General features: G+C 42.1%; 2 protein-coding genes and 2 pseudogenes across 4 annotated transcripts in view; 1 reads left to right on the top strand and 3 right to left on the bottom strand.

Annotated features, from left to right (window-relative positions):
• The window catches only part of NUDT3 (nudix hydrolase 3), a 100,351-nt gene that overhangs the window by 31,983 nt on the left and 40,838 nt on the right, over positions 1-27,530 (bottom strand). The window contains exon 2 of the mRNA XM_079780012.1: positions 10,289-10,399. Within this exon, the coding sequence (XP_079636138.1) occupies positions 10,289-10,399 (111 nt within the window). The remainder of the gene's footprint in view (positions 1-10,288; positions 10,400-27,530) is intronic.
• Positions 12,115-12,605, bottom strand: LOC307105390 (keratin, type II cytoskeletal 8-like; annotated as a pseudogene). Its single transcript has one exon. The product of its transcript is annotated as a keratin, type II cytoskeletal 8-like (transcript).
• LOC307105812 (keratin, type II cytoskeletal 8-like) lies at positions 12,432-14,732 on the bottom strand (annotated as a pseudogene). Its single transcript has one exon. The product of its transcript is annotated as a keratin, type II cytoskeletal 8-like (transcript).
• Positions 19,747-21,019, top strand: LOC307105592 (acyl-CoA-binding protein-like). Its single transcript, XM_079781448.1, has one exon. The coding sequence runs from the start codon at positions 20,079-20,081 to the stop codon at positions 20,334-20,336; it is 258 nt and encodes an 85-aa protein (XP_079637574.1). The 5' UTR covers positions 19,747-20,078; the 3' UTR covers positions 20,337-21,019.

The raw sequence follows: 27,530 nt of genomic DNA, 5'->3' as shown, positions 1-27,530 counted from the left end.
ATACATGCTGCCCCTTTCCTCATCGTTGACAGAATTAGGTTTTTAAATTTTAGCAAATTTGGTAAGGGCAATTTAGCAGCTTATTTTAATTGGCATTTATCGGATGACTAGTGAGATGGAATATATATGTTTTTAAATTTCCTCTCCACTTAGAAGCAGGAAAGCCCAGGGAGGAACAGCATCACCATCTTTTCCTCTCCTGCCACGAGTCTGCAAGTCACAGAGCAGCAGTACTCCTCTCACCAGCGTGCCCAGGCCTCGCCCCTCCTGCTGTGGCCTCGCCTGCCAGGCAGCGGACCTGCTCCTTTCCTCTTACCCTCTGCCATGTTCAGGACACGGGCCCCAACCCTAACTGAGCCTGCAGCAGAAACTTGGCAAATAAATGACCAATTAAGCTTGCGTAACTAAGCAACTAGGGTCTGAGGGACAAAGAAACTTCCAGATCATTCCAAATAGTTTTTCCACAGGTGCAACCACCCCAGGAGCACTAAGGAATTGCGTGTGAGTGTCTTTGGTCGTGGGCATGAGGAGAGGAAGGACTGGCACTAGTAGGAAGGAACCAGGAGCGCTAGATATCCTGCATAAGGACGGCCTCACCCAAGACTTCTTTTCAAAACGCCGCCACACATTTAGTATGTGTAAAATCTGGTTCAACTATCTGAGCCTAGAACTCAATTCTTTTCTAGTCTATGAACATTAATACAGGCGACTGCTTGTATAAGAATAAAATAAGTGCATCTAAAAATTAAACATAAATATATAAATTAATCAACTAGCTAATTCATTAACTTATTTACTATAGAAAGGAGGTATCAAGTTTGACAAGGTTGAGAACCACTCTGATCTAAGCAATCATTCGCAATTGTAGGAGAGGTAGAGATGGTTAACCGTGTATAAGAGGGTTTTTGCCATGTAATGCTTACATCCTCATCAACCCATGTAATAAAGGGTACCTACAGGTCAAAGGTCTACACAGAAGCAATACAAAACCCCTCTATCCAGTTCTTAGGTTGTATTTCCTAATTTATTTTACTATTTTTATGCCTGAATCAAACTGTAATCCAGACACACACACACACACACACACACACACACACACACACGCGCGCGCGCACACATGTGCAATACCCTCTTGTTGATGCCAATTACTTGCTTTTTAATATTGACTTTCCATTTACCACCAATTCACACCAACCCAGATCCAATTCCTGAATAATCCAAATTAGCATCAAGGGCTAATCATTCTATTGTACCCCTACCAGTATTCCTACCTAAAATCAACAGGTTCACATTAAATAGCTTAGAATACTCTCATAGGCTCTATAATGCTTCTCCTGGTAATATCCATTATGCAAATATATTCATACTAGAGACCCGGTGCACAAAATTCACGCACGGGGTGAGAAGTCCCCTCAGCCCAGCCCGCACCCTCTCCAATCTGGGACATCCCTCTCACAATCCGGGACCACTGGCTCCTAACTGCTCACCTGCCTGCCTGCCTGATCACCCCCAACTGTCCCCCCTGCTGGCCTGGTCGCCACCAACTGCACACACCCCACCGGCCTGGTCGCTCCTAACTGCCCCCCCCCTGCCATCCTGGTCACCTCTAACTGCCTCCCCGCTGACCTGATCACCCCTAACTGCCTGCCCCCCGCCGGCCTGGTTGCCCCTTACTGGCCCCCCTGCTGGCCTGGTTGCCCCCAACTGCCCCCCCCACCAGCCTGGTTACCCCTCACTGCCCCCCTCTGCCAGCCTGGTTGCCCCACACAGCCTGCTGCTCGGTCATTTGGTCGCCCCTCACTAACCCCCCTGCTGGCCTGGTCGCCCCACGCAGACTGCTGCTTGGTCATTTGGTCGCCCCTCACTAACCCCCTGATGGCCTGGTTGCCCCGCGCAGCCTGCTGCTCGGTGTTTGGTCGCCCCTCACTAACCCCCCTGCCGGCCTGGTCGCCCCACACAGCTTGCTGCTCGGTCGTTTTGTTGCCCCTCACTAACCCCCTGCCCACCTGGTCGCCCCATGCAACCTGCTGCTCGGTCATTTTGTCGCCCCTCACTAACCCCCCTGCCGGCCAGGTCGTCCCACGCAGCCTGTTCGGTCATCGGTTCGGTTGCGATGGTCGCTTAGGCTTTTATATATATATATAGATTGTTTATAACACAAAGCAAATAATGTTACTGAAAATCAATAATGTTACTGAAAAAAGATACAAATATAAAAAAGTTAAGATAAAACCTTTTTTTTAAAAGGTAACTTTAAAAAATATACATATTTTTTAATTGATTTCAGAGAGAAAGGGAGAGGGAGAGAGAGATAGAAACATCAATGATGAGAAAATCATTGATCGGCGGCCACCTGCACGCCCCCCACCGAGGATCGAGCCGGCAACCTGGGGGCATGTGTCCTTGACCGGAATCAAACCCGGGACCCTTCAGTCCACAGGCCGACGCTCTATACACTGAGCAAAACCGGCTAGGGCTTAAGCTAAAACCTTTTAATGTCAAATTTGAAATAGAAATAGTAACATGAAATTATGATTTTTCTTTTAAAATATGCTTTCTATTGCTGTCCACTCAAAGAATCTAGGAGCAATCAATCCCAGTTACAGTGAGTATACCTAGTACCCTAACCTTGGTTTCTAAATAACATTCTCCAGCCCAGCTGGTGTGGCTCAGTGGTTGAGCATCAACCTATGAACTAGGAGGTCATGGTTCAACTCCTGGTCAGGGCACATGCCCAGGTTGCGGGCTCAATCCCCAGTGTGGGGCGTGCAGGAGGCAGCCAATCAATGATTCTCTCTCATCATTGATGTTTCTATCTCTCTCTCCCTTCCTCTCTGAAATCAATAAAATATATATTTTTAAAAATATATTTAAAATTTTTCATAATCATTAAAAATGAGCAAAATCAGCCATGAAATTATGGTAATAAACCATCATCTTTGTGTTTCATTCTGCCAGGAACATGTTGCTTTTGTAATCATAAAAATGGCAAGCTATAGTAATCATTAGCTAATCAAGTAATCAAATTGGCTACACTAGCAACAGCACTAGGTGCTAGAAAAAGCACTTAAAAGCCCTCAGAATAAGAGCTCTGTTCAGATTATATTGTTTCTATTTTTCTTATATTGTTTCAATTTTTAAGGTGAAAAATTTTACAACTCTAATGGAAATTCCCAGTCAAAAGCACCTATATATTTAAACTAAAATGGTAACGAACACAAATATGTAATAACCGTTTGAATACAACTTTTCATAAAGCCAAGAGTATCTACTTAAGTATTTTTGTAAAAGCCAAAGTGACGGTCGCTGAAAACTCTCATTTTATGGCTGACTCTAGAAGTAACCGTGGCAGTGACCCAGGAGTAGCAGAGGCGCCTCCTCTGAAAGAAGAGGCCTCCTTGCTCTGGGCCAGAGTTGAATTACACTCTCGGCCACGTGAGCACAGAGCAAAAGCTGAGCACAGAACTCACAGCACCTCAGCCAGTCCCTTCACAGGGGGTAGTGTCTTTGCCAAGGTCTCCTTTCATCCCTGAATTGTAACTGAGCGGAAAGGCCCTTTCTAATTCTCAGCTGCCAGAAACAAGAGACTCAATACAATTTATTTAAGGGCCTTTGCCAGAGATCTGGGGGATTCATCCTGTCCTCTAACATAAAACAGCCTCACACCAGCGTCCACACTCAGACCTGGTACAATTTCACTGTTCATTTTATATAGTCAAAACTATTTTTAAGGAAAAGCTCTTAATTTCTTTTGTTATATTTTTGTGCATACGCTTTTCCTAGGAGGGCAGAATAAAGATGCTTCCACAAACAAATATATTTATGTTTATGCTAGGTGAACAAAGACTTTCCTGAAGTTTTAAATTATATCTCCCATTAAATTATTAAAAGAATAAATCATCAGAATAAGATCCTATATAATAAAAGCCTAATATGCAAATCAACCGAAGGGCGGAATGACCGGCAGAACAACCAGTCGCTATGACGTGCACCGACTACCAGGGGTAAGACGCTCAATGCAGGAGCTGCCCCCAGCCCGCAGGCCCCAGGCCAATCAAGGCAGGTGCCAGCAGGGGCCCCCCCAATCGGCCCTGATTGCCAGCCAGGCCTAGGGACCCTACCTGTGCATGAATTTCATGCACCAGGCCTCTAGTCATTATATATAATACTACAGGCCCGTTGCACGAAGATTCGTGCAATAGGCCTTCCTTCCCCTGGCTGCCGGCACTGGTTTTCCTCCGGCCCCAGGACCCAGGCCTTCGCTCCAGCCACAGCGGAGAAGCCAAGAGGCTAGGCTTCTCCACTCCGGCCGCAGCAGAGAAGCCAAGCCTCTTCGATATGCAAATTAACCTGCCATCTTTGTTGTGTTAATTTGCATACTCATGCCTGATTGGCTGGTTTGAGTCATGAAGGTACGGTCAATTTGCTTATTTATCTTTTATTAGTGTAGATATTAAAAGACATGATTGTTACACTTTATAATGTGGTCACTAAAGGAGTTAAAAATACATCTTCTTACCAAGTAAAAATAAAGACATGGTAGTACTTAGAAAAACACAATTTATCTTAGGGAAAGTAGTGTTAAACATATTGTTGTACTTCATAGTTTCCTCCTCAAGATCTTGAATATATTTGACACATGATACATATTTATGGCTACTTTCTGCCCAACTTTTTATTTTGAACAATTTCAAACATATAGGAATTTTTTTCCTGTTTTTGTACTTATTTTTAATACAAATCTATAGGTACAAATAGCCATACATGTACATTTTGCTAATATTCATATTTATGTATTTAAAATTCATTAAAAATTAAATAATGGAAATTCAGAGAATGCTATCTAAATAAAGCCCGCTTTTAAACAAACCAATGGGGTTAATTTGTGATCTCTTTTGATTTGTAGTAATTTACATCTGGATATATTTTCTCATATTAACATCCCATTAAACAGTGAAATATTCCCAAGGTTAAAAATGTTTATTTGCTTGAACTTATTTAGGAGACTAAAAGCAAACTCTGTTCTTCCAAGAAGCTGGAGCTTAGTTTTCAGATCAAAATAAAGTAAAAACCTGGAACACAGCTTATCCACCTAATTAAGAACACATCTTTTGGTTGTTTTCATTATGGGTCTTTTAGTACTACTGTTGCTGTTTCTTTTTATCTATATGCAAACTTGTTATGTTAATTAACAATCTTTGTAAAATTAGTCACCTACATTGAAAGATCAGGAGATCTCACATGAGAACCCAGCTTTCAAGTTTCTCTTGAAAGATCAGAGGCACACCGGGCCTTAACGGCCACATGACAACTACTGGCTGAGCCTGAGCAGGTTCCACCTCCGTCTGACCAGGGCAGGCTCTCCCCACCTTGTCAGAGACACACCGCTGTCACCAGCCCGCCCTTCCCTACAAGCTTATGAGCTGAAGGCCCCTGGTCTACAACATTACTTCCCCCTATTTTATCATGTTGAAATGGTTGAAAATACTCTTAATGTATTATGACATATATTTTGTGATTAAGGTTCTGGATTTTAAAAAATCATGTTATTTTCCTAATAAATTCTGTGATACCTTAACCCCACCTTCCATTCACAACTGTTCAGACTGTAAAGTTGAAAATATAACACAGTCATACAGAGCCTTCACTTTTTTCTCTATTTCAAATAGAGTCAAATACTTTTGAGCTAAAAAAGGTTAACAAAATTTTACCTTAAACTATTCCCAAGTAGTCACAGGGTTTTTAAATACTCTACTTGTGTATAACAAGAGACAGGAAAAACTGCTTCCCTAATTAGAGACATTTTGAGATACCCTTCGGAGATTTCTGGTTGCTATGATACATGTAAGAGAGTATAACCATTTATTTTCAGGAACAGGAACACACAGTACAGGAACTGGGATAAGAAGCACAGATTTTAAAAATAAAGTTCACTATGGAGTTTTCCATGTTCTTAGATGAAAATACAAATGAGATCAAGAAGGGTTACAAGCTCTGGCTGGTTTTCTCAGTGGTTAGAGCATCAGCCCTTGGACTGAAGGATCACAAGTTTGATTCTGGTCCAGGGCATGTACCTCAGTTGCAGGCTCGATCCCCAGGCCCCAGTCAGGGTGCATGCAGGAGGTATCCAATCGCTGTGTCTCTCACATCGATGTTTCTCTCCCCGCCCCCCTTCCACTCTAAAAATCAATGGAAAAATATCCTCAGGTGAGGATTAACAAACAAAAAACGAAGAGTTACAATAAATTCTTGATAGGCTGACATAGGATTAGTAAAGTTAGAGAGAATTATGAAGCAGCTCTGAACTCTTGAGGTATCCAGACATTCAAAAAACTTTCTTAAGTGAAGGTGAATTAAGTCAAACATGCTGTAATATTTTTACTTTATGTAAGACAGTGTATCAACAATTTGAGGGAGGGCATCAAAGTACAGGGAAATCTAAGGAAACATCACTACACTGAGAAATTTCTAAGATGGTGTGTTTATACGGCAGAGGAACAAGTGGTAAGAGCCAGCGAGTAGCAGAGAAGTGTGATATTAGGACACAAGTGAGGAAGCCAGAGAACAGGCCTATGTCACAGGTTAATTATCAGGCTACCTACAAATCCCTTCTAGTTTATATTCTAGAAATGGTTCTGTGGATATGGCCTTGCCCAGACAAGAAGCAGCAGACAAAAGGAAATGCCATCCTTGAAGAGAATGCAGTTGGAGGTACGCACATGATTTTCTCCTTCTGTTTCAGTTTTCAGATGTCCTATATTTTTGTAATAATGCTCTTGGTTTGGCTGAGGTGAGACTGGGTAAAAGAATTGAAAATAGAAGACAGAACAGCTGCAGACCCAGCTTCTCTCTTTTCACCCTGTCAGCCAACAGTTTTACCTTTCCCACTGAATCAGCAAGAAAGAATAGCTCTGAAAACCACACAAAGAGGTGCTTTTCTTTTTTATTCCAGAGAGAGTGCCACATGGCGGCTCCTGCAAGCCTTTGCTGCCCTGGGCTACAGATGCACGCTGCCAAGGCCCCGGCCTGGGCCCTGGGAGAAAGCCTTCCCCTCTAACCCTTTGAGGGTCACTATAGTAGGATTTTGACTATAAGCAACTGAGTAAGTGGAGGCCAGTTTATAAAAGGGAACATTTTAGATCTTTGATGTAATTGCTAATGTTTCAAGTTCTACAGATTTACCTGTTTCGGAAGTTCAGCCACTATGCTGAAACTTCAGCTGGGTGAACAAAGCTTAAACAGGTTGAGTTTAATGGTACTGAAGCCTGACAATGCGAAGATAAACTACTTAATAATCACAGTCCACTCCTATTCATACAGACAACTTTTCTAGTAACAGAGTAAATATATATATTCAATGCAGAAAAACTTGATAATCTATGAACTAACCCAAAGATAACCACTGTGAACATGTGGGTGAACATTCTTTCAAGGAGCACAGCGTTAGGAGTATGGGTACAGGACGAGATACTCTAGATCAGTGGTCGGCAAACAGCGGCTCACGAGCCACATGCGGCTCTTTGGCCCCTTGAGTGTGGCTCTTCCACAAAATACCACGTGCGGGCGCGCACGTACAGTGCGATTGCAACTTTGTGGCCCATGCACAGAAGTCGGTTTTCGGCCTGGGCGAGTCTATTTTGAAGAAGTGGCGTTAGAATGCTCAAGGGGCCAAAGAGCCGCATGTGGCTCGTGAGCCGCAGTTTGCTCTAGATGCAGATCTTACCTGAAGCACTTGAGCACACATAGCTGGGCACAATTTGTGTGGACAACTATTTAATCTCACTGACCCTTTTTCCTCATCTGTAAAGTGTAAATAAAAACAGTTCCTACCTCATAGGGTCTGGTAAGCATTAAGTGAGGCAATATATGCAAAATGCTGAGAACAGAGCTTAGCATATAGTAAGTGTATAAGCAGGGTTTCTATTCTTTCTACACAAATGATTACATACACATTTCTTCCCCATTATATGGTTTCATGTCATAAATGCTGTTTTGTAGCCTGCTTTGGTCACTTAGGAATGGGTTACAAACATTTTCATGTGTTAGTAAATATCTTTTCACTACATATACAGGGCCCCCGGGAAAGCTGCTGTAGATAGTACCTAAGCACAGGTTGCTATGCTTGTATAGCACATGAACTTGCCACTCTCAGCACAGCTAGAGGAATCCTATATAATATATGCAAATTGTCCCTTCGACCGGGAGTTCGATCAGGGGGCGGGGCCGGGCAGCCAATGCCCATAGCTCCTCCCCCCAGCTGGCCAGGACCCCATCCATGCATGAATTCGTGCACCGGGCCTCTAGTAAGAAATAAGCAACTGGCAAACGTACGGCAGACATCTTCAAAATGGGCAGAAGCTGATGAGATGGCCTGGCAGCTCTGCCCAACAGTCGTAACTAGGCAACACCAATCAGATCCTTTCCCCGGAAGACTGAAAGTTAGATACACAGAATCAACTGACAGATGAGTGGTGCACAGGGAGGAAAAATACAAAACAAAAAGTGGCAAGCAGGAGCCAGGAGCCTGAGAAGAGGTTAAGAAGGCGGCTCCCTCACAGTGGAAGGGAGAGACTGGGCCACGGGTGCGGGTGCAGTGCTCAGGTTGCTTGAGCTACAGACATTCCCACTGTCATCCGCCCACCATGAGCATCAGCCCTTGGATCAGAGCCCTGCCTGTGCACGGTGGCCCATGCTTTCATTTCTGCAGCCTGGCTGGGCGGGTGCTGCAACACTGTTACTTTCTTCCTCATTTAACTGAAGGACCAGTAGATACATTTACTCCTGACAACCTGAACATGCATTTATGTGGCTGCTCCAGTTGTCACTTCAATAATAGTAATAACTGTAAAATATAAAAATTATATTTTCTTTTTTTTTTTAATCCTCACCCAAGGAGTGAGGATATTTTTCCATTGATTTTTAGAGAGAGTGTAAGGGGGGAGGAGTGGAGAGAGAGAGAGAGAAGAGAAAGAGAAAGAAACATCACTGTGAAAGGGACACATCAATTGCTTGCCTCCCACACACCTCGACCTGAGGTAGGGATCGGACCTGCAACTCAGGTATGTGCCCTTGACAGAGAATCAAACTCACAACCCTCTGGTGAGTAGGCCAATGCTCTAACCACTGAGCACGCCAGCCAGGGCAAAAAAAAAAATTTTCTTAAGCACTTGTTGTGTGTTAAGCCCTGGGGATTCAACAGTAAGAAAGAGAGAATGGTACCTTGACTACATAGAGCATCAATTCTATCACAGAAGACAAGCAAGTAGTACCAATAAAGGATGACAGACACCATGATGCTAGAAGTACAGACTGCAATGGACACACAGGAAGAACAAATCTACTGGGTGGAATCACAAAGACTTGATGAAAGAAGTACCTTTCAGATTAAGGCAAAAGAAATGTAGAATTTAGACCTGTTCCAAGTGCTATTTTATATGTTCGTGTATCAGTATTACATCCCCTGTGGAACAAGGAAATGGATCTAAAACACTATGTGGTGAGGGGAAGTAAATGGGGTGATGAAACTTATACCACCCATTAGGAATCTAACTGAGATAACATAAGCAGAGCAGAGGATGGTGCTGCCACAAGAGACGATGGAGAAACATTAGTTCCTTCCTCCTGGTTTTAAATTGCAATCTCTCAGTTTCTCCAACCTAACTGTAAGCTCTTGAAGTAGGGGAGTAAGGGTCTAAGACTTTACTTCTTCTGACTATTTATTCTAGAGTATCTAATTAGATATACAGGGCATGGCTCAGAAACTCAAAGCATGTTCATTGAATATCATCTGACTAAAATAAAACAAAAGATACTGTTATCTCTCGAGCTGCACCGTTAACAGCTTCTGGCTAACAGAATTGTTGCTTTAGCCACTGCTCGGCAGCCAGGACCCAGGGAGCATAGGCGAACAAGGGCTGCCACCTCCTCATCCAAAGGCTAATGAGAATGAGCTGTGTATACCAAGACTGCCTGTTCTTCTCGGTTCTTCGGGCTGATGAACTATCTGATTCCTGATCTTCTGCCACAGGTAAGAGATGCCATACTGGAAGAGATCCCCGGGAAATCACCGGGCTGTCTGGTATAAGTAGATACAGTGACTCTGTGAGAACCCTTCCTGCGTAGAGCGGTGCCTGATAAACACTACTGTGTCACAACCTGATCTCCTCTTTAATCCAGGAGCCACACGGTAACTGTTAAATGCCTTCTTTCTATGATCATCAGTGTGTTTATCAGACATACAGGTTCATGATCACAGGGTACGCCATGCTCTTTTTTTCTCGGTGCATACCTCCTCGCAGACTTCCCGGACTGCTGCCATGCTCGGCTCCTCCTCAGGCTCCATGCCTCCTCCAGGGACAATCCACCGGTCTGGATGGCGACTACTGCTCACCAGTAGCACCTGAAAATCACACAGGTCACATGGGTGGTTAAGAACTCAAAAGATACATTCATACAAATTCAGAGTTTAAACACCACAAAAGTAAAAATACCTAAGACCCCTCTGTTTATACCTCTCCAAACCACTTCTTGCAAGGCAGCTTCCATTTCTCTTTGGAAAGGTAGGCCATCTGCCTAGTAAAAGCAGGAGGGCATCTAAACCAATGGCCATTACCCCTGCTTTCCCTTAGGATTCTGTCAATTGTTCCATCTATCCCCTCCTTCATTCTTTTCTCTAAAACCCACTGAATGCAGAGCTGACAAAAATAAAGAGATTGTCTATGATGAGCAGGTGAGTGCTGTGAAGGGCTGGCCAGAAGGAAAGGCCTTAGCCGAGGTTGGTACCACAGTCCCTCCTTCCCTTCTGTGTGTCCTAGCTCCTGCTCCATCAGATGGCCACAGGCCCATACAACGTGCCACCCTAGGCCCTAAGTGTGCACTGAAAACCTAATTCTCTCATCTACATGGAAAGTAGAATATTTCTTTTCATCATGCTTTCAGATGAGATAAAACTGTAATTTTTTACTAGGAAATTTTATTAAGAAGTGAAAAGCAAAGCAAACAAAGACACAAAAATATTGATATAGAATTCAGTTTACTAATTCAAACTTAACCAGCATTTTATTTTGAAATTTATTTAAAATTCTTTCTAGTTTAAAGTATTACATATAGTATTACATATGTCTCCTTTTCCCCCATTGACCTCCCCCTGGCCACCCCCACCCCTACCCCTAACCAGCATTTTAGTCACGGCTAAAATAAAATCTGGAATTTCCCTAGTACCTCTTCCTTACCCCTCTCGAGGACACATGCTAAACAAAGTTAGGTGCACTCATTTGGGAGTAGAGTTGGGTTGGCATTATTTCTAAAACTAAAGGAATCCCCAAATGCTCACTTTCTGATAATGTCTTTTGAGCCTCCATCCTCATCGCAAACCATATTCCTTACCTACCCCTTCACTCTAGTCCACCCGCAGCACTTAACTTCTACTCTGCTGCCATCTTTGTTGCCTAAAAGAAAATACTACTTCCTCTGTAGCCTTTACAGATTCCACCACTGACTTCCAGTTACCTACCTTCCAGTCATCGCCTCTCTCCCCCTTGGGGTCTCTGCATCTATGAGGCCTTGGCAATTTTACCCTTTTCTTCACCCTTAATCCCCTTACTACCTGTCATCATAGATATTCTGATGCTCCTCTACAAAATCTGTGATCTGCACACCCAAGGGGACCAAAGAGTTACAAGAAGTAAATTCATGAATCCATATATAGCCACCAATATATAGCCTATGGACTGTGAAAATGTGCTATACTTACAAGTACTATTTTTTAAATATATGTAACTTCTGCTTTGATTAATACAATGCAAAATAATTTAAAAGAAAATAAAATCCACAGTGGCTTTTGGTTGGTATGTATGTATGTTTAATCAAGAATTATTAAAAGTACAATATGGAGATTTCATAAAATTTTTATTTTATTTTATTATTATCACTTTTTTTAGGGTTGGTAGACCCAGCTGAGACTTTATTTTGGAAAAAAACACTTGAATTGGCTTTTAGTTGGGGGCCTGGGTAAGAGGCAGTCCCCCAGGCAGTAAACGACCCTACGCCAACGAGCTGATCCCTACGCAGCTCCTTTCCCCCAGGCTTGGAGGACAGGGGGGCCACAATAGTCAGTCACTTGGGCAGGACACCCAATGACTCAGACACCAGCTTCCCATCGGGGTCTCAATCTTCTTCACAACCACCATCCTGAAGGAGCTGGTGCTGGTGCGGCTGAAGGAGCCAGGACCCCTGCCGAGCCCAAGTTGGCCTGGAAGCCCAGGCCATAGCTGAGGTTCCAATAAGCCAGGCTCAGCCCATCTGATAGCGAGTGGTGGTGTTGGTATGGACACTCATGTTCTGGATCCGAGACTCCAGCTGGTTCTTCTCACTGTCCAGCAGCTTGGTATAGGTGGCAATCTCCATGCCCAGGGCCAGCTTGATGTCCACGTGCTCCTGGTACTCACGTACCTGCCAGTTCTCAGAGTGGCTTCCAGCTCAGCCACCTTGGCCTGAGCATTCTTGACAGCCAGCTTCCCATGCTTATCAGCATCAGTGATAGCGGCCTCCAGGGAAGTCCTCTGGCTTTTGAGGCCCTAGATCTCAGCCTGGAGTTGGCTGATGTTCTAGTTCATCTCAGAAATTAGTCTTGCACTAGCCGGATTGGCTCAGTGGATAGAGCATTGGCCTGCAGACCGAAGGGTCCCGGGTTCAATTCCAGTCAAGGGCACATGCCCGGATTGCGGGCTCAATCCCCAATAGGGGGTGTGCAGGAGGTAGCCAATCAATGATTCTCTCTCATCATTGATGTTTCTATCTCTCTGTCCCTCTCCCTTCCTCTCTGAAATCAATAAAAATATATTAAAAAGGAAGGAAGGAAGGATAAATAAATAAATCTCAGTCTTTGTCATGCCTGTGCTTCCCAGCTCCTCACACTTGATCCGGTACATGGTCTCAGCCTCGGCATAGCTGCAATTAGCCATCTCCTCCTACTGAGCTTTGACCTCAGCAATGATGCCATATAGGTCCAGGGAGTGGTTGTTGTCCATGGACAGTACCACAGACATGTCGGAGATCTGGGCCTGCAACTAACCAATCTCCTCTTCACACAGCTAGCCCTTCCAGGCAGGACTCCAGCCCTACCTTATTCATGTAAGCTACATCCACACTCTTCTTGATGAAGACAAATTCATTCTCCATCTTGTGTGCTTGCTAATCTCGTCCTCCTACTTATTCTTCAAGTCCTCCACCACCCCCTGCATGTCACCAAACTCCGCCTCTAGCCTCAGTTTCTCCTGGGCCAATGCCACCGAAGATTGTTGATACAGTTCTCAAACATGTTCATTACTGCGAGCTGTCTTCTGCTGCTGCCTGAGGTTCCACTTGGTCTCAGAATCTTATTCTGCTGCTCCAGGCTCCGCACCTTATCAAAGAAGGAAGCAAACTTGTTGAGGCTCTTGATCTGCTCCTTCTCCTGGTTGCACACAGGCCTGGATGTTGGAGTCCACCTCCAGCTTTAGAGGGCTCAGCAAACTCTGGTTCACTTGGAGAGCTGTGATGCTCTCCATACTCCCAGCCTCGCCATAATCCCCGGCTAGATTCATGTTGGAACCAAGGCCAACCCAGTAGCTGCCGCCCACCTTGGAAAAGGCCAAGGAGCGTATGCGGGCGCCAGGCCCATTTGAATTATGAGTGGCTGCTGAAGGCCCATGGCCAGAGGTGGACACCTTGGAGGTCTTCTGGGTCACCTTTGTGGACATGGTAGAGGCTAGAGTGGAGGCGAGGAGGCTGAACCAGAGATTTGAGAAATAGCCAAAAATTTGCCTGAAATTTTGTTTTTAAATAAGAGCCCTCATTGGACCCATGCTTCATAATATACAAAAAGGGCCAACAACTTAAATGTAAGAGCTAAAACTATAAAGTGGGGATAAACTTCATGATTTTTTTATTCATCTCAGACATGACACCAAAAGCATGAGCAACAAAGGAGAAAAGAGATAAACAGGACTTCATCAAAATTAAAAACTTCTGTGCATCAAGGGACATTATTAAGAATGTGAAAAGACTACCTACAGAGTGAAAGGAAATATTTGCAAGTCATCTATCTGATAAGGGTAAAATATCCAAAATATGTAAAGAACTCGTACAGCTCAACAACAAAAAGACAAACATCATTTATCCAAAGAAAACATACAGACAGCAAACAGGCACATGAAAAGATGCAACATCATTAGGCACTAGGCAAGTGCAAAGTAAAACCACCATGAGACACCACTTCACACCCACTAGAATGGCTATAATTTTAAAAATAACAAGCACTGAGAGGATGTAGAGAAATTAGAACCCAAATACATTGCTGGTAGGAATGTAAAATAGTTCAGGCACTGTGGAAAACAGTTTGGTGGTTCTTCAAAATGTTAAACATAAAATTACCATATGATCTAGCAATTCCTCTCATAACAGAAAACCCCGAAGAACTGAAAACAGGTACTCAAACACTTACACACACAAATGTTCATGGAAACATTATTCACAACTAGAGGCCCAGTGCACGAAATTTGTGCACGGGTAGGGTCCCTAGGCCTGGCTGGTGATCAGAGCTGATAGGGGCCTTCAGGCTGCCGGCTGGGGCCTTCCCCGGCTGCTGGCGGGGGCCTTCCTTCATTCTGTGCCACCCCTGATGGTCAGCACAGGTCATAGCGAGTGACTGAACTCATGGTCTCCTGGTCAAACTCCCGAGGGGACACTTTGCATATTAGTCTTTTATATATATAGCCAAAAAGTGGAAATAACTCAAATGAATGAATAAATACAATGTGGCATACACACACACACACACACACATATGTGTGTGTGTGTGTATATATATATATATATATATATATATATATATATATATATACAACACATATATATGGAATGAATAGTATTCAATCATAAAAAGGAATAAAGTACTGATTCATGCTATATGGTGGATGAACTTTGAAAACATTGTGCTAAGTGAAAGCCAGACTCAAAAAGTCACATATCGTATGACTCCATTTACATGAAATATGCAGAACAGGCAAATCCATAGAGACCGAAAGCAGATTGGTGGTTTCCAGGGACTGGGGGAAAGAAAGAATGGGGAGTAATGGGTACAGGGTTTTATTTTGGAACTAGAGGCCCGGTGCACGAAATTCGTGCACGGGAGGTGGGGTGGGTGGGAGAGGGTGTGTGTCCCTCAGCCCAGCCTGCACCCTCTCCAATCTGGGATCCCTCTCACAATCCAGGACTGCTGGCTCCAAACTGCTCGCCTGCCTGCCTTCCTGATTGCCCCTAACCGGTTCTGCCTGCCAGCCTGATCACCCCCTAACCACTCCCCTGCCAGCCTGATTAATGTCTAACTGCTCCCCTGCCAGCCTGTTTGCTCCTAACTGCCCTCCCCTGCTGGCCTGATCGCCCACAACTGCCCTCCCTGGCAGGCCTGGTCCCTCCCAACTGCCCTCCCCTGCTGGCCATCTTGTGGCAGCCATCTTGTGTCCACATAGGGGCAGCCATCTTTAACCACATGGGAGAAGCCATTTTGTATGTTGGAGTGATGGTCAACTTACATATTACTCTTATTAGATAGGATAGAGGCCTGGTGCACGGGTGGGGGCCAGCTGGTTTGTCCTGAAGGGTGTCCCGGATCAGGGTAGGGGTTCCCTTGGGGCATGGGGTGGCCTGGGCGAGGGGCCTGTGGTGGTTTGCAGGCCAGCCACACCTCCCGGCGACCCAAGCGGAGGCACTGGTATCTGGGATTTATTTATCTTCTATAATTGAAACTTTGTAGCCTTGAGCAGAGGCCTGGGCTGGCCAGGGTGTGCGGAAAGCTTGGCTTCCTCCATTACCGGGGAAACCCAAGCCTCCTGCTCACTCCGTGGCCACAGCCATCTTGGTTGGGTTAATTTGCATACTCGCTCCTGATTGGCCAATGGGCGTGGCTTGTGGGTGTGGTGGAGTGATGGTTAATTTGCATATCACTCGTTTATTAGATAGGATGCTAAGTGTTTTGAAACTAGATAGACATGGCGGTTGCTAAATGTCACTGACTTATTCACTTTAAAATGTTTAATGTTATGCTATGTGAACTTCACCACAATAAAATAAAACTAGTTTTAAGATCACAAATTCTTTAAAAGCTAACGGAGTCAATGCTACTACTTTCTTTTTCAGAGTCTACAGTTCAGAAGAGCAGCCTTCCAAAAGGCTATCCTTAGTTTTATATTAAGTTATAAAGCTAAAATAATACACTATTTCCATAAAAGAAAAAGGGGACCATTGTCACACCCATTCTCCCCAATAACTGTGGCCAATCTTACATTTTAAAAATTCCCTGTCAAAAGAAAAATAAGCCCAAATGTAATTGTTTGTTAATTCAAGTTAAAAAGGTTTTTTTTAAGTCCTCCAAATACAACTCTAGACAATGGCAGTTAAGCCATATCTATCTAATCTGCAAGGAAGATTGCAGAAGAGACCTGGCAGGGTGGCTCAATGGTTGGAGCGTTGTCCCATACAGCAAAAGGTTACCGGTTTGATCCCTGGTCAGAGTGTGTACAGGAGGCAACCAGTTGATATTTCTCTCTCATATCGATGTTTCTTTTTCTCTCTCCCTAAAAAAAAAATTTAAAAATCAGTAATCAATCAATCAATAAAATAACACCCTTAAAAAAGGATTCCAGAAGAAAAAGTAGAAAAGGGAATTAATCCTTCATTGATTTGCTATATAATAATACGTAGTCTTTCTTCCTAGAATTCCCCCACGTTCTGGCTGTTCTCTGGACACAGGAATTTGATAGTTCAATGAGATGTCTAATGAATACTTCTAGTTACAACCATAAATGTGGACTGGAGCTAAGAGGGAAGGAGAATGAGATTTGGAAAACAACAGTCTTAGACTCTTCCAGCCAGGATGAGAGGAACCAAGGGGACTATGCACATCTGCAGAGCTGTAACTAAAAGAGCTATCCCCATTTCCTCTACCTACCCTGGGTGTCATGCAAGCTTCCATTCTCACCTCCAAGAGTATAGTAGTGGTAGATCTATTCCAAGTATCCCATGTTATTAAAGTTCTGGAAATATTTTCCTTAAAAATTAGTTTATCTATGGTAATACATCTTAGATAGATTACTAATTCCTAGAAAATTGCATGCAGTAATGCACCTAACATGATCTCATTTCCAGCAATGTAATGTCCCAGTTGACAGCCTCTCAGGCCCGCCATTACCGCCAGAGAGCTCTTCTGGTATCCCAGATGGCACGGGGCTGCACCCTATCAAATCTGTGATATGCCCTGCAGACTGCTTCTACAGACTAGCTCTTTCTAGTAATTTGTGTGTCCCTTCTTAAAAATAAGACCAACATAATAGTGAATAATTATCTGAACTTGCTTGGATTCCATATATATGAGTTTCTTTTTTTACAGAACAGCTGCCACAAGTTCTTATGCACAACGACCCTGTTTAAAAGAAGAGTGAAGCTGAGTAGGAGGTGAAATAACCTTTCAAATTGAATCAGTGACTTATCAAGAGGGCCAAGCATTAGTAGTTTCAGTTCCTAGAGTTTTAAAGACATTTTACCCCTTAGCTACTTTTTTTCCTACACAGGAGCTCAAATACTGCTACAAGAAGGAACAGGCAGACATAAACAGTTTACAAAACTCCTCATAAACAGCCCTTCACTTTAATCAGGTTGTTTATTTAACAAAAAAAGGCAATTCCCTGCCTAGTCCAAAGAAACACTGTATCTGTGCTGTGAATAGATATTCTGACAATTTTTACTTTGGAAGCAACAAGGTATTTTAAGAGCGATATGAAAAGGTAATAATATACACAAATATCGTTCTTAAGTATGAGTCCAAGGATATGGAGTGTGGAGTATATGGAGTACTAGACTTCTAAATAAGAGTTTCCTGCTCTGTCTTTTCAAATTAATGTCTAAATATTAAAATAAGCACACATAACACTTTATTTTGCCTGGTATTCAATGACTTTTTTTATTTCTAAAAAGACTAAAGAAACCAGTAAACTTGACCAAATTTGCAGGTTATATAAAAATAAAAACAAAGATTGAAAGTACACTGTTTGAATATAACTTACTGGAACATCCAGTGTGTTCTTATAAACCTTAACCCCCTCCCACAACTCCTGTAAATACTGAAAGAAAACAGACTAATACCAAGGGGAAATACAGGGATAATTACAGCCGCAGGAATCTTTATTCAGCTCCCACTTTAAGCCATGTGCTGGCTTTTTACATATTCTATTTTTACTGCACTCTCTATTTTTCAAACAAAAATGCAAGCCAGGTGTTATGTAATTCTCACCATTATAGAAATGAGGAACGTGAGCCTTAGATGATTTGGTGATGTGGTCAAGGGCACAGAAAGGGTTCAAACCACGGTCTACATGCCTGACTGGGTCCATGACGTAGCTAAACCCACATGAAACACCCTCTGAAAACATAACTGCCATTGGATAAAAGCCACGACACTGTTTTCTTCAGGCCAGGTGGAGGCATTTTCATCTAATCTTTGATTCAAATCAAGGATTTGGAGCACTTTTCAATGTCCTCTCCCATGTGCAGAGTGTTTGCTTATTCACTAGATCTTTCCCGGCAGAGTTGTCATATACATAGAGGAGTACTCCTCTGTATTATACAACCTTTTTACACTCTTTTCTGAGAATGTTTATTAATATATATATATATATATAATGACTACCAGCCTGGCTGGTGTGGCTCAGTGGTTGAGCATCGACCTATGAACCAGGAGGTCATGGTTCCTGGTCAGGACACATGCCTGGGTTGTGGGCTTGGTCTCTAGTAAGGTGTGTGCAGGAGGCAGGCAATCAATGACTCTCTCTCATCATTGATTTTTCTATTTCTCTCCCCCTCTCCATTCCTCTCTGAAATCAATAAATATATATATATATATACATATATACATATATATATATACATATATACATACATATATACATATACATATATATATATATATATATATATATATATATATATATATTTTTTTTTTTTTTTTTTTTAAATGACTACTAGCCCTAGCCAGTTTGGCTCAACGAATAGAGCATCGGCCCTCAGACTGAAGGGTCCCAGGTTCGATTCCACTCAAGAGCACATACCTCAGTTGCAGGCTCAATCCCCAGTGCCAGTCGGGGCATAGGAGGCAACCATTTGATGTGTCTCTATCACATCGATGTTTCTCTGTCTCTCCCCCTCATTTCCACTCTCTCGCTCTAAAAAAAAAAATTAAAAAAAGATCAATGGAAATATATCCTCGGGTGAGGATTAACAAAACAAACAAAAAAGATTACCAATTCTCAATATGAAGCTCTATTATTTTTCACATTTGTTTAGAAACTACCATATTTTAGGTAATTCCTTACTTGAGCATTTATTTCATAAACAACTGCTGTCTAGTCATTATTTGTTGAGAAATGAACAGAGGCATGGAGGTGAGTATGTGGGGCAGAGATGTACAAAAATATATAAAGTTTGCCCTTGAACAACCCACTGTCTAATGCAAGGACTGGAAACCGTGGTCCACAGACCAAATCTAGCTTACCACCTGTTTTTGTATGGCCCAGCACCCAAGAATAGTCTTTCAAAAGGTTGAAAAACTAAGCCCAAAAGGTCTACTCTGGTCCTTTATAGAAAAAGTTTTCTAGCCCTTGATCTAAGGAAGGGCCTGAGAAACCACAACATCATGTTGATAAGGACTAATGTGGAGGAAAGAAGATACTGAGAGAGTCCCAAACACTTTCAAGAGGGAACATTTTAGCTGGGCCTAGAGGAAGAATTTACTGAGCTCAGAAAAAAAGGGCAAAGGCCACTGCAATAGTAAAGAGATGCAGTAACAGTACGCAGGAGATGCTGAGAAACTCAAGTAGTTTGATATGGTGTGGGTGCATGATGGAAAGGAGGAAGAGGGCAACAGAGGAGGCTGATAATTAGATTGAGATCAGTATAAACAGTCCATATGAAGACGGGTCTTGCGCTACTTCTCCCAGCTCCTCGCTACCTCCACCAGCGCCTGCAGTCCCTGCACCGACCCCGCCAGCATGTCTCAGGCTGAGTTTGACAAAGCTGCTAAGGATGTTAAGCACCTCAAGACCCAGCCAGCAGACGATGAGATGCTGTTCATCTACAGCCGCTACAAACAAGCAACCGTGGGTGACAAAAATACAAAACGGCCTGGGATGTTGGGCCTCAAAGGCACAGCCAAGTGGGATGCCTGGAATGAGCTGAAAGGGACGTCCAAGGAAGATGCCACGAAAGCGTACATCAACAAAGTAGAAGAACTAAAGAAAAAATATTAGGAACTGGGTCGGGCTGCCAGCCACACATGTCATCTAAACTGATAATCATGCCTTGTTTTTCTAATACCACAGATGAACTGAAATAATGAAATTAACCTTCTTCCTGAATACTGTCCAGGATACAGCTCTAACATTAAGGAGAGGAAATGGTTACTCGCCTTGTGGAGTAGTTTTCATCTATAGGTCAATTAAAACTGCATTTGTTACTTTAAAAAAAGTCCATATGGCGCCCTGGCTGGTTGTTCAGTGGTTAGAGCGTCAGCCTGCAGGCCCAAGGGTTGCAGGTTCAATTCCCATTCAAGGGCGCTTACCTCGGTTGCAGGTTTGATCCCTGGCCTCAGTTAGGACACATGCCTTCCTTCCACTTTCTCTAAAAATCAATGGAAAAAATATCCTCAGGTGAGGATTGAAAAAAAACAAGTTCATATGGCGAGCGTACCAAAGAGTTATGGCAACTGGGAATCCTCCCTGGTTCTGAGGAGGAAAATGGCAATCTCACCTATGTTTCAGAAGCCTGAATCACAAGTTTCTTTTTAAAAAAATATATTTATTTTATTGATTTCAGAGAGGAAAGGAGAGGGTGAGAGAGAGATAAAAACATCAATGATGAGAGAGAATCATTGATTGGCTGCCTCCTGCACATCCAACACTGGGGATCAAGACCAAAACCCGGCATGTGCCCTGATCAGGAATCGAACCTCAACCTCCTGGTTCATAGGTCGATGCTCAATCACTGAGCTACACCGGCCAAGCTCATTGATGTTTCTCTCTCTCTCTCTTCTCTCTCCCTTCCTCTCTGAAATCAATAAAAATATATTTAAGAATAAATAATGTCCATCTGAAAGCATTCACGTACAGTACAATTGGCAGCACTGAGGAGGCGGCACTTCAATTTAAAACCTTGTGTATCACGTGAATATTTTAGAACAAGCATATAAGGCTTATAATTGACCAAGAATGCCAAGCATTATTCCTTAGGAAATTTCTGAAAGCCAAATGGAGTGAATGAAATATTTAGAACACTCACATTTCTGGAGGTCATTAAAACAAAGCCACAGCAACAGCATTCCTGATACTCATAAACTACATTATTTCCCCCCCCCCCCCCCCCCCAGTCTTAGAATGAAAGGAATACACTGTAAAAAGGCAGGTACTGTGTCCCCAAAGCAGCATCAACACATTAATTGCAGTTCAATCTTATTCAAGACGTCAAAGTTTAAACCACAGTTGTGTGCTGTCTACTTCATAGAAAAGGCAGTCAGGAGACTTGGGTTCCAGCTCTGCCTCTTACACCTATCAGCCACACAAGCTGGGGGAGGGGGAGAGCTCTCTCTAGCTTTTCCAGTTTTAAAATGAGGTGGTCCAAATAATCTCTAAACTCCTTCAGCATTAACCCTCTATTGCTCTACATGTACACAGGTGTATGTGTCTAGAATCTATTTTTTCAATAGTACACACTGCGCAAGCCTTGTCTCCCACCGATGTCCCAGAGGTGCTTCTGAACACTTCTTGAGATATTCTAGCACGCATGAGTATAAATCCTTATTCTCTTCTTTCCTCTTTGTTAACCCAAGTAGTAACCCATCATATGCACCATTTCTACCTTGCTTTTAAAAAAATTTTAAATATATTTTTATTCATTTCAGAGAGCAAAGGAGAGGGAAAGAGAGATAGAAACATTGATGGGAGAGAATCATTGATCAGCTGCCTCCTGCACGCCCCCCACTGGGGATCGAGCCCGCAACCTGGGCATGTGCCCTTGACCTGAATCAAACCTGGGACCCTTCAGTCCACAGGCTGACGCTCTATCCACTGAGCCAAATCAGCTAGGGCTCTACCTTATTTTTCCACTTAAATTATGAGGTTCATCCCATCAGTACATACTGAAGTGCATCCTCTTTTTTCTTTTAATGACCATTTGACATTTTTAAAACTTTTCCAGAAAATCCCACTTACATAAAAGTATACAGAAAATATAATAAATCTGCAAGTCTTAATTACTCAGCTTCTTAAATGATTATTAACATTTTGCCTATCGTGTTTTATTTACCTATACCCCATTCCCAGAGTATTTTAAAGCAAATATCAGATATCACTATATTTCACCAATAAATACTTCAGTTATGTATCACTGACAGATAAGAACTTGTAAAAAATCACAATATTAATAACTATAAAAATTAATTAATTTCTTATAATCATCTAATTTTTCCTACTGTTTCAAAAATGTTATTTTATAATTGATTGATTATATGAAGATTCAAATCCGGTCCAAGCCCTGGGTTTGGCCCAATCTAAAACAGCTTCTTAAAACAGTTCCTTCACTTAAGCCAGTTCCCTCTCCGGGCCCTTTGTTTTCAAGCCATTTTTTGTTGTTGAAAAAGAGATCGTTTAACCTGCAGGATTTCCCTACGTTTACTAATGCCTTCTCTTGTGATAATATTCAACTTCCTCCTTTGTCTCCCCATATTTCCTGTTCTCAGGTTGATAGGTTTGGAAGCCTGATCAGGTTTCGATTTGGTGTTTTGGCAAATTCACTAAAGGCCTACATACTTTCTAGAGCATCACAGTAGGAGATACTACATAAGATCTGACAACACTTTTAGTGATGAGAAAATGAAACTCTGGTTCCAAGTGTTGTCACATGATCTGTCCATTACAGAACTCACCATCAGACTTTCATTGCATTTAAAAAATATATATGTTTTTATTGATTTCAGAGAAAGGAAGGGAGAGGGAGAGAGAGATAGAAACATCAATGATGAGAGAATCATTGACTGGCTGCCTCCTGTATGCCCCCTACTGGGGATCAAGCTCACAATCCAGGCATGTGCCCTGTCCAGGAATCCAACCATGACCTCAAAGCTCAGCCAGTGAGCCACACCAGCCAGGCTCATTCCATGGTTTCAACAACAGCCATGATTTCATTAGGATATGCAAGTGGTAATTCTCTAATCCTATCACCCCTTCTATAGAATTCTACAAAGAAACTTCATTGATTGTTTGATTACCCTAATATAAAAAGGCAAGATAAATGTTTGACTTTTTCTCCTTATTAACTAATTTTCAGAATAATGTCCATGCCACCTCCAGATACTTTTATTATTTTTATATTTCATGTATTTTAATCAACTACAGTCATTAATCTTTTGATGCTTCCATCTTTAACTATCCAAGAGCTGCTTCAGGTTGGCTCCTGTATCCTTTTTCCTCCAGCACTACATTATAAAAATTTTCAAACACACAGCTAAGTTGAAAGAAATATATAGTAACCACCCATATGCTTACTACCCAGATTCTACTGGTAATACTTTAGATTTAAAGACACACAGACTGAAAATAAAGGAATGAAAAAAGATATTTCATGAAAATGTAAACAAAACAAAAAGGCTGGGGTAATAATTCTTATATCAGACAAAATAGACTTTAAAATAAAGGCTATAACTAGATAAAGAAGTACCCAGCAATTCCACTTATGGGTATTTATCCAAAGAAACCCAAAACACTAATTCAAAAAGACATATACATCCATATGTTCATTGTAGCATGATTTACAATAGCCAAGCAACTTAAGTGCCTATCAATAGATGAATGGATAATGAAGTAGTGTATACATACAATGGAATATGACTCAGCCATAAAAAGTAATGAAATCTTGCCATCTAAAACAACATGGATGGACCCAGAGAGCCTTATGCTGAGTGAATTAAATCAGACAGGGAAAAAAATGCCATGTGATTTCACTTATATGTGGAATCTGGAAAACAAAATAAAATAGAAACAAACTCTAGATACAGAGAACATTTTGATGGTTGCCACCAGATGGAAATAGGGGAAGGGGTTAAGAAGTACAAATTGATAATTTCAAAGTAGTCATGGGATGTAAAGTATAGGATAGAGAATATAGTTCCATAAAATTGTTACAACTATGGTGTTAGATGGGTACTAGATTTTTCAGGGTGGTCACTTTGTGTCTGTCACTCTGTTATACTCCTGAAACTAATATAATATTGTATGTCAACAGTAATAAAAAAATTTTAAAAATTATTTAAAAAATAAAACAGTATCAAAAGACAAGACAGATTGGCAGACAACAGCTCATTTTTGTAAGTAAAGTTTTATTGAAACACAGCAATGTTCATTGGTTTTTATATTGTACTAGCGTTCCTGTTGCAGGAAAAATCCTGCAATAGGGTTTCCTGCTGCACTCTACCCAGCCCCGCCTGCTCTCCTACCTTCTCCCCCAGCCCCGCCTGCTCTCCTTCCTTCTCCCCCAGCCCCGCCTCCACTCCTCCCTTCTCCTCCCCCCGGCTTGCTTGCTTCTCCACAGCTTTGCTCCCTTCTGCAGCTCTTGGCTTCTTTCTATGCCGTCTTGATATGCAAATTAGCCGCCATATTGGTTGGGGTAATTTGCATACTCGGCCTGATTGGTTGGTGGGCATGGCTTGGCTGGTGGGCATGGCTTGAGCGTAGCGAAGGTGCGGTCAATTTGCATACTTGTCTATTATTAGGTAGGATTGTCTATGACTGTTTCCCTGCTGCAGTGGCAGAGTTGAATAGTTGCAACATAGTGTAGGGGATGTACAGGAGGCAGCTGATCAATAATTCTCTTTCATTATTGATGTTTCTATCTCTCTCTCCCTCTTCCTTCCTCTCTGAAATCAATAAAAATATACTTTAAAAAATCTTTTTTAAAAATCCATTAAATGTACAATAGCAAGAGTGAACCCTAATGTAAACTATGGGCTTTAGGTGGTAATGATGTGTCAGTGTGGGGTCACTGACTCTAACACACGTCCCACTCTGGTAGAGGATGATGATAGTGTGGAGGCAGAGGATATATGGGCACTCTCTGTACTTTCCACTCAATTTTGCTGTGAACCTAAAACCACTCTAAAAAATAAAGTCTATTTTTTAAAGTATTAAAATATTTTTATTGATTTCAGAGAGGAAGGGAGAGGGAGAGAGATAGAAACATCAATGATGAGAGAGAATCACTGATCGGCTGCCTCCTGCACTCCCCACACTGGGGACCGAGCCCACAACACAGGCATGTGCCCTGACCGAGAGGGAATCGAAGGGTGACCTCCTGATTCATAGGTCGAAATTCAACCACTGAGCCACACCAGCTGGAAAAAATATTTTTTAAAGTACCCGATATATATATGCATATAAATATAATCTAACTTAATTATCACAATAACCCTAGAAATTAGATGATGCTAGTGGATATATTTCTATTTTATAAGTGAAGAAACTGTGATTTAAAGAGGGTAACTCAGACCTGACTACCGACCTGACTCTAGCACCATGTTCTTTCCACACCCTTGACTTCATTTGACTGCTGTAGCACTATCCAGCATTATTAGCCAACACTCACAATGAGTCCTGGGAGTCTGCATCTGAATGAAGAGCAAATTACACGTGTAGCTTCAGTTCTATAGCACATGGTTTAAATTTGCAAAACATGCTCAGTATATACAGTAACAATTAATTACAACACTCAAACTAACAAGAATATTATCTTCCTCTCTACTTTTCCAGGCAGCCCAAAGCTGACAGATGTTTATAGCTGGTTAATGAACTGTGAGGCTGCATTACTTGTTAGCAGCCATACTGAGGTTCACTCAGTTCTAAGCCAGCAGAGCCTGGAAGTCCTCCAGATCCACATATTCAGCCTCAAGAAGGATACAGGGTTATTTGGGTCCCTATGCAAATCAATAAGCACTTCCCCTAGCAGTGGTTCTCAACTTTCCTAATGCCGTGACCCTTTAATACAGTTCCTCATGTTGTGGTGACCCCCAACCATAAGATTATTTTCATTGCTACTTCATAACTGCTGTAGAGCCTAAGACCATCGGAAAACACAGATATTTACATTACGATTCATTAACAGTAGCAAAATTACAGTTATGAAGTAGCAACGAAAATAATTTTATGGTTGGGGGTCACCACAACATGAGGAACTGTATTAAAGGGTCGCGGCATCAGGAAGGTTGAGAACCACTGGCCTAGAGGAAGGCAGCTATACAAAATAAATTCGCAGAAGTAGCAAATAACAAAGGGAAATAAAAACACAAAGGGCAGACTTAAGTCCTCATCCACCCAAAGTGGTGAAAAATAACTATTTTTATCCTAGCCCATTAAAAGGAGTGAGGAAAGCAGGCTTGTCATTTAAGGATCAGAAGCAAACTCAACAGTTGTGGGAGATGAGTCTTGGCAGTGGGAAAAGAGGGCCCAAAATAGATGTATTAAACACGGCTAGGTGAGAGTTCTGATCAGCATGTATTTTTAGTAATTGCACATTTATAACTTACACATGTCCGGTTCAAAATTAGTTTATCAATCTTTTAAAAATATATATATGTTTTTTATTGATTTCAGAGAGGAAGGGAGAGGGAGAGAGAAACATCAATGATGAGAATCATTGATTGGCTGCCTCCAGCACGCCCCCCACTGGGGATCGGGCCTGCAACCTGGGCATGTGCCCTGACCAGGAATCAAACCATGACCTCTGGTTCATAGGTCAACACTCAACCGTTAAGCCACACTGGCTGGGTTAGCTATCAATCTTTTAAAATGCCAGAAAAGTTATCCCTACCCCACAATCACCCTCACAATGGAATCATCATGTGTTCAAGGAGAAACAACGTCACAGAACAAGACTGGTATAGGAAAGAATAATAGTTCTTACACTGTCCTTGTCAATCACTGCAACTACAATTGAATTTAAATGAACTTACTAAGTTTTGCTCTCATCTAGAAGCTCACCCCCTCTATTCTCTAGCACTGAAGAAACTCCTGCATCGTTTTGAATATTTCCAACAGCAGTTCAACCCGTTGTTTCCCTTCTGTAGAAACTTTCTGAAAACTAAGTATTTGCATTTTTAAATACTTGTATATTTACTAATAACAATTTCTAAAAAAACTGCTAATGAAAGTTTCTAAATAACAGGGAATCAATATGTAAATTCTACCCATCTTTTAAGGTTCAAGCCAAGTGATTATTGTGTCACAACCTATAATGGACCATTAGTTGAATACAGGATACAGAAGGGACACATAGTATAAAAATATAAATTTACAAGGAACACAACTATAATCCTACAAATTTCTTTCAAAATGATTTCTACCACATCTGCAAGTTGCATTTCAACTGATCAAAATCACTGTTATAAGTATGACCCACACTTC

The sequence above is a fragment of the Cnephaeus nilssonii genome, assembly GCF_951640355.1.
Source record: "Cnephaeus nilssonii genome assembly, chromosome: 9".
Classification (NCBI taxonomy): domain Eukaryota; kingdom Metazoa; phylum Chordata; class Mammalia; order Chiroptera; family Vespertilionidae; genus Cnephaeus; species Cnephaeus nilssonii.
This window is presented reverse-complemented; position numbering and strand designations above follow the sequence as displayed.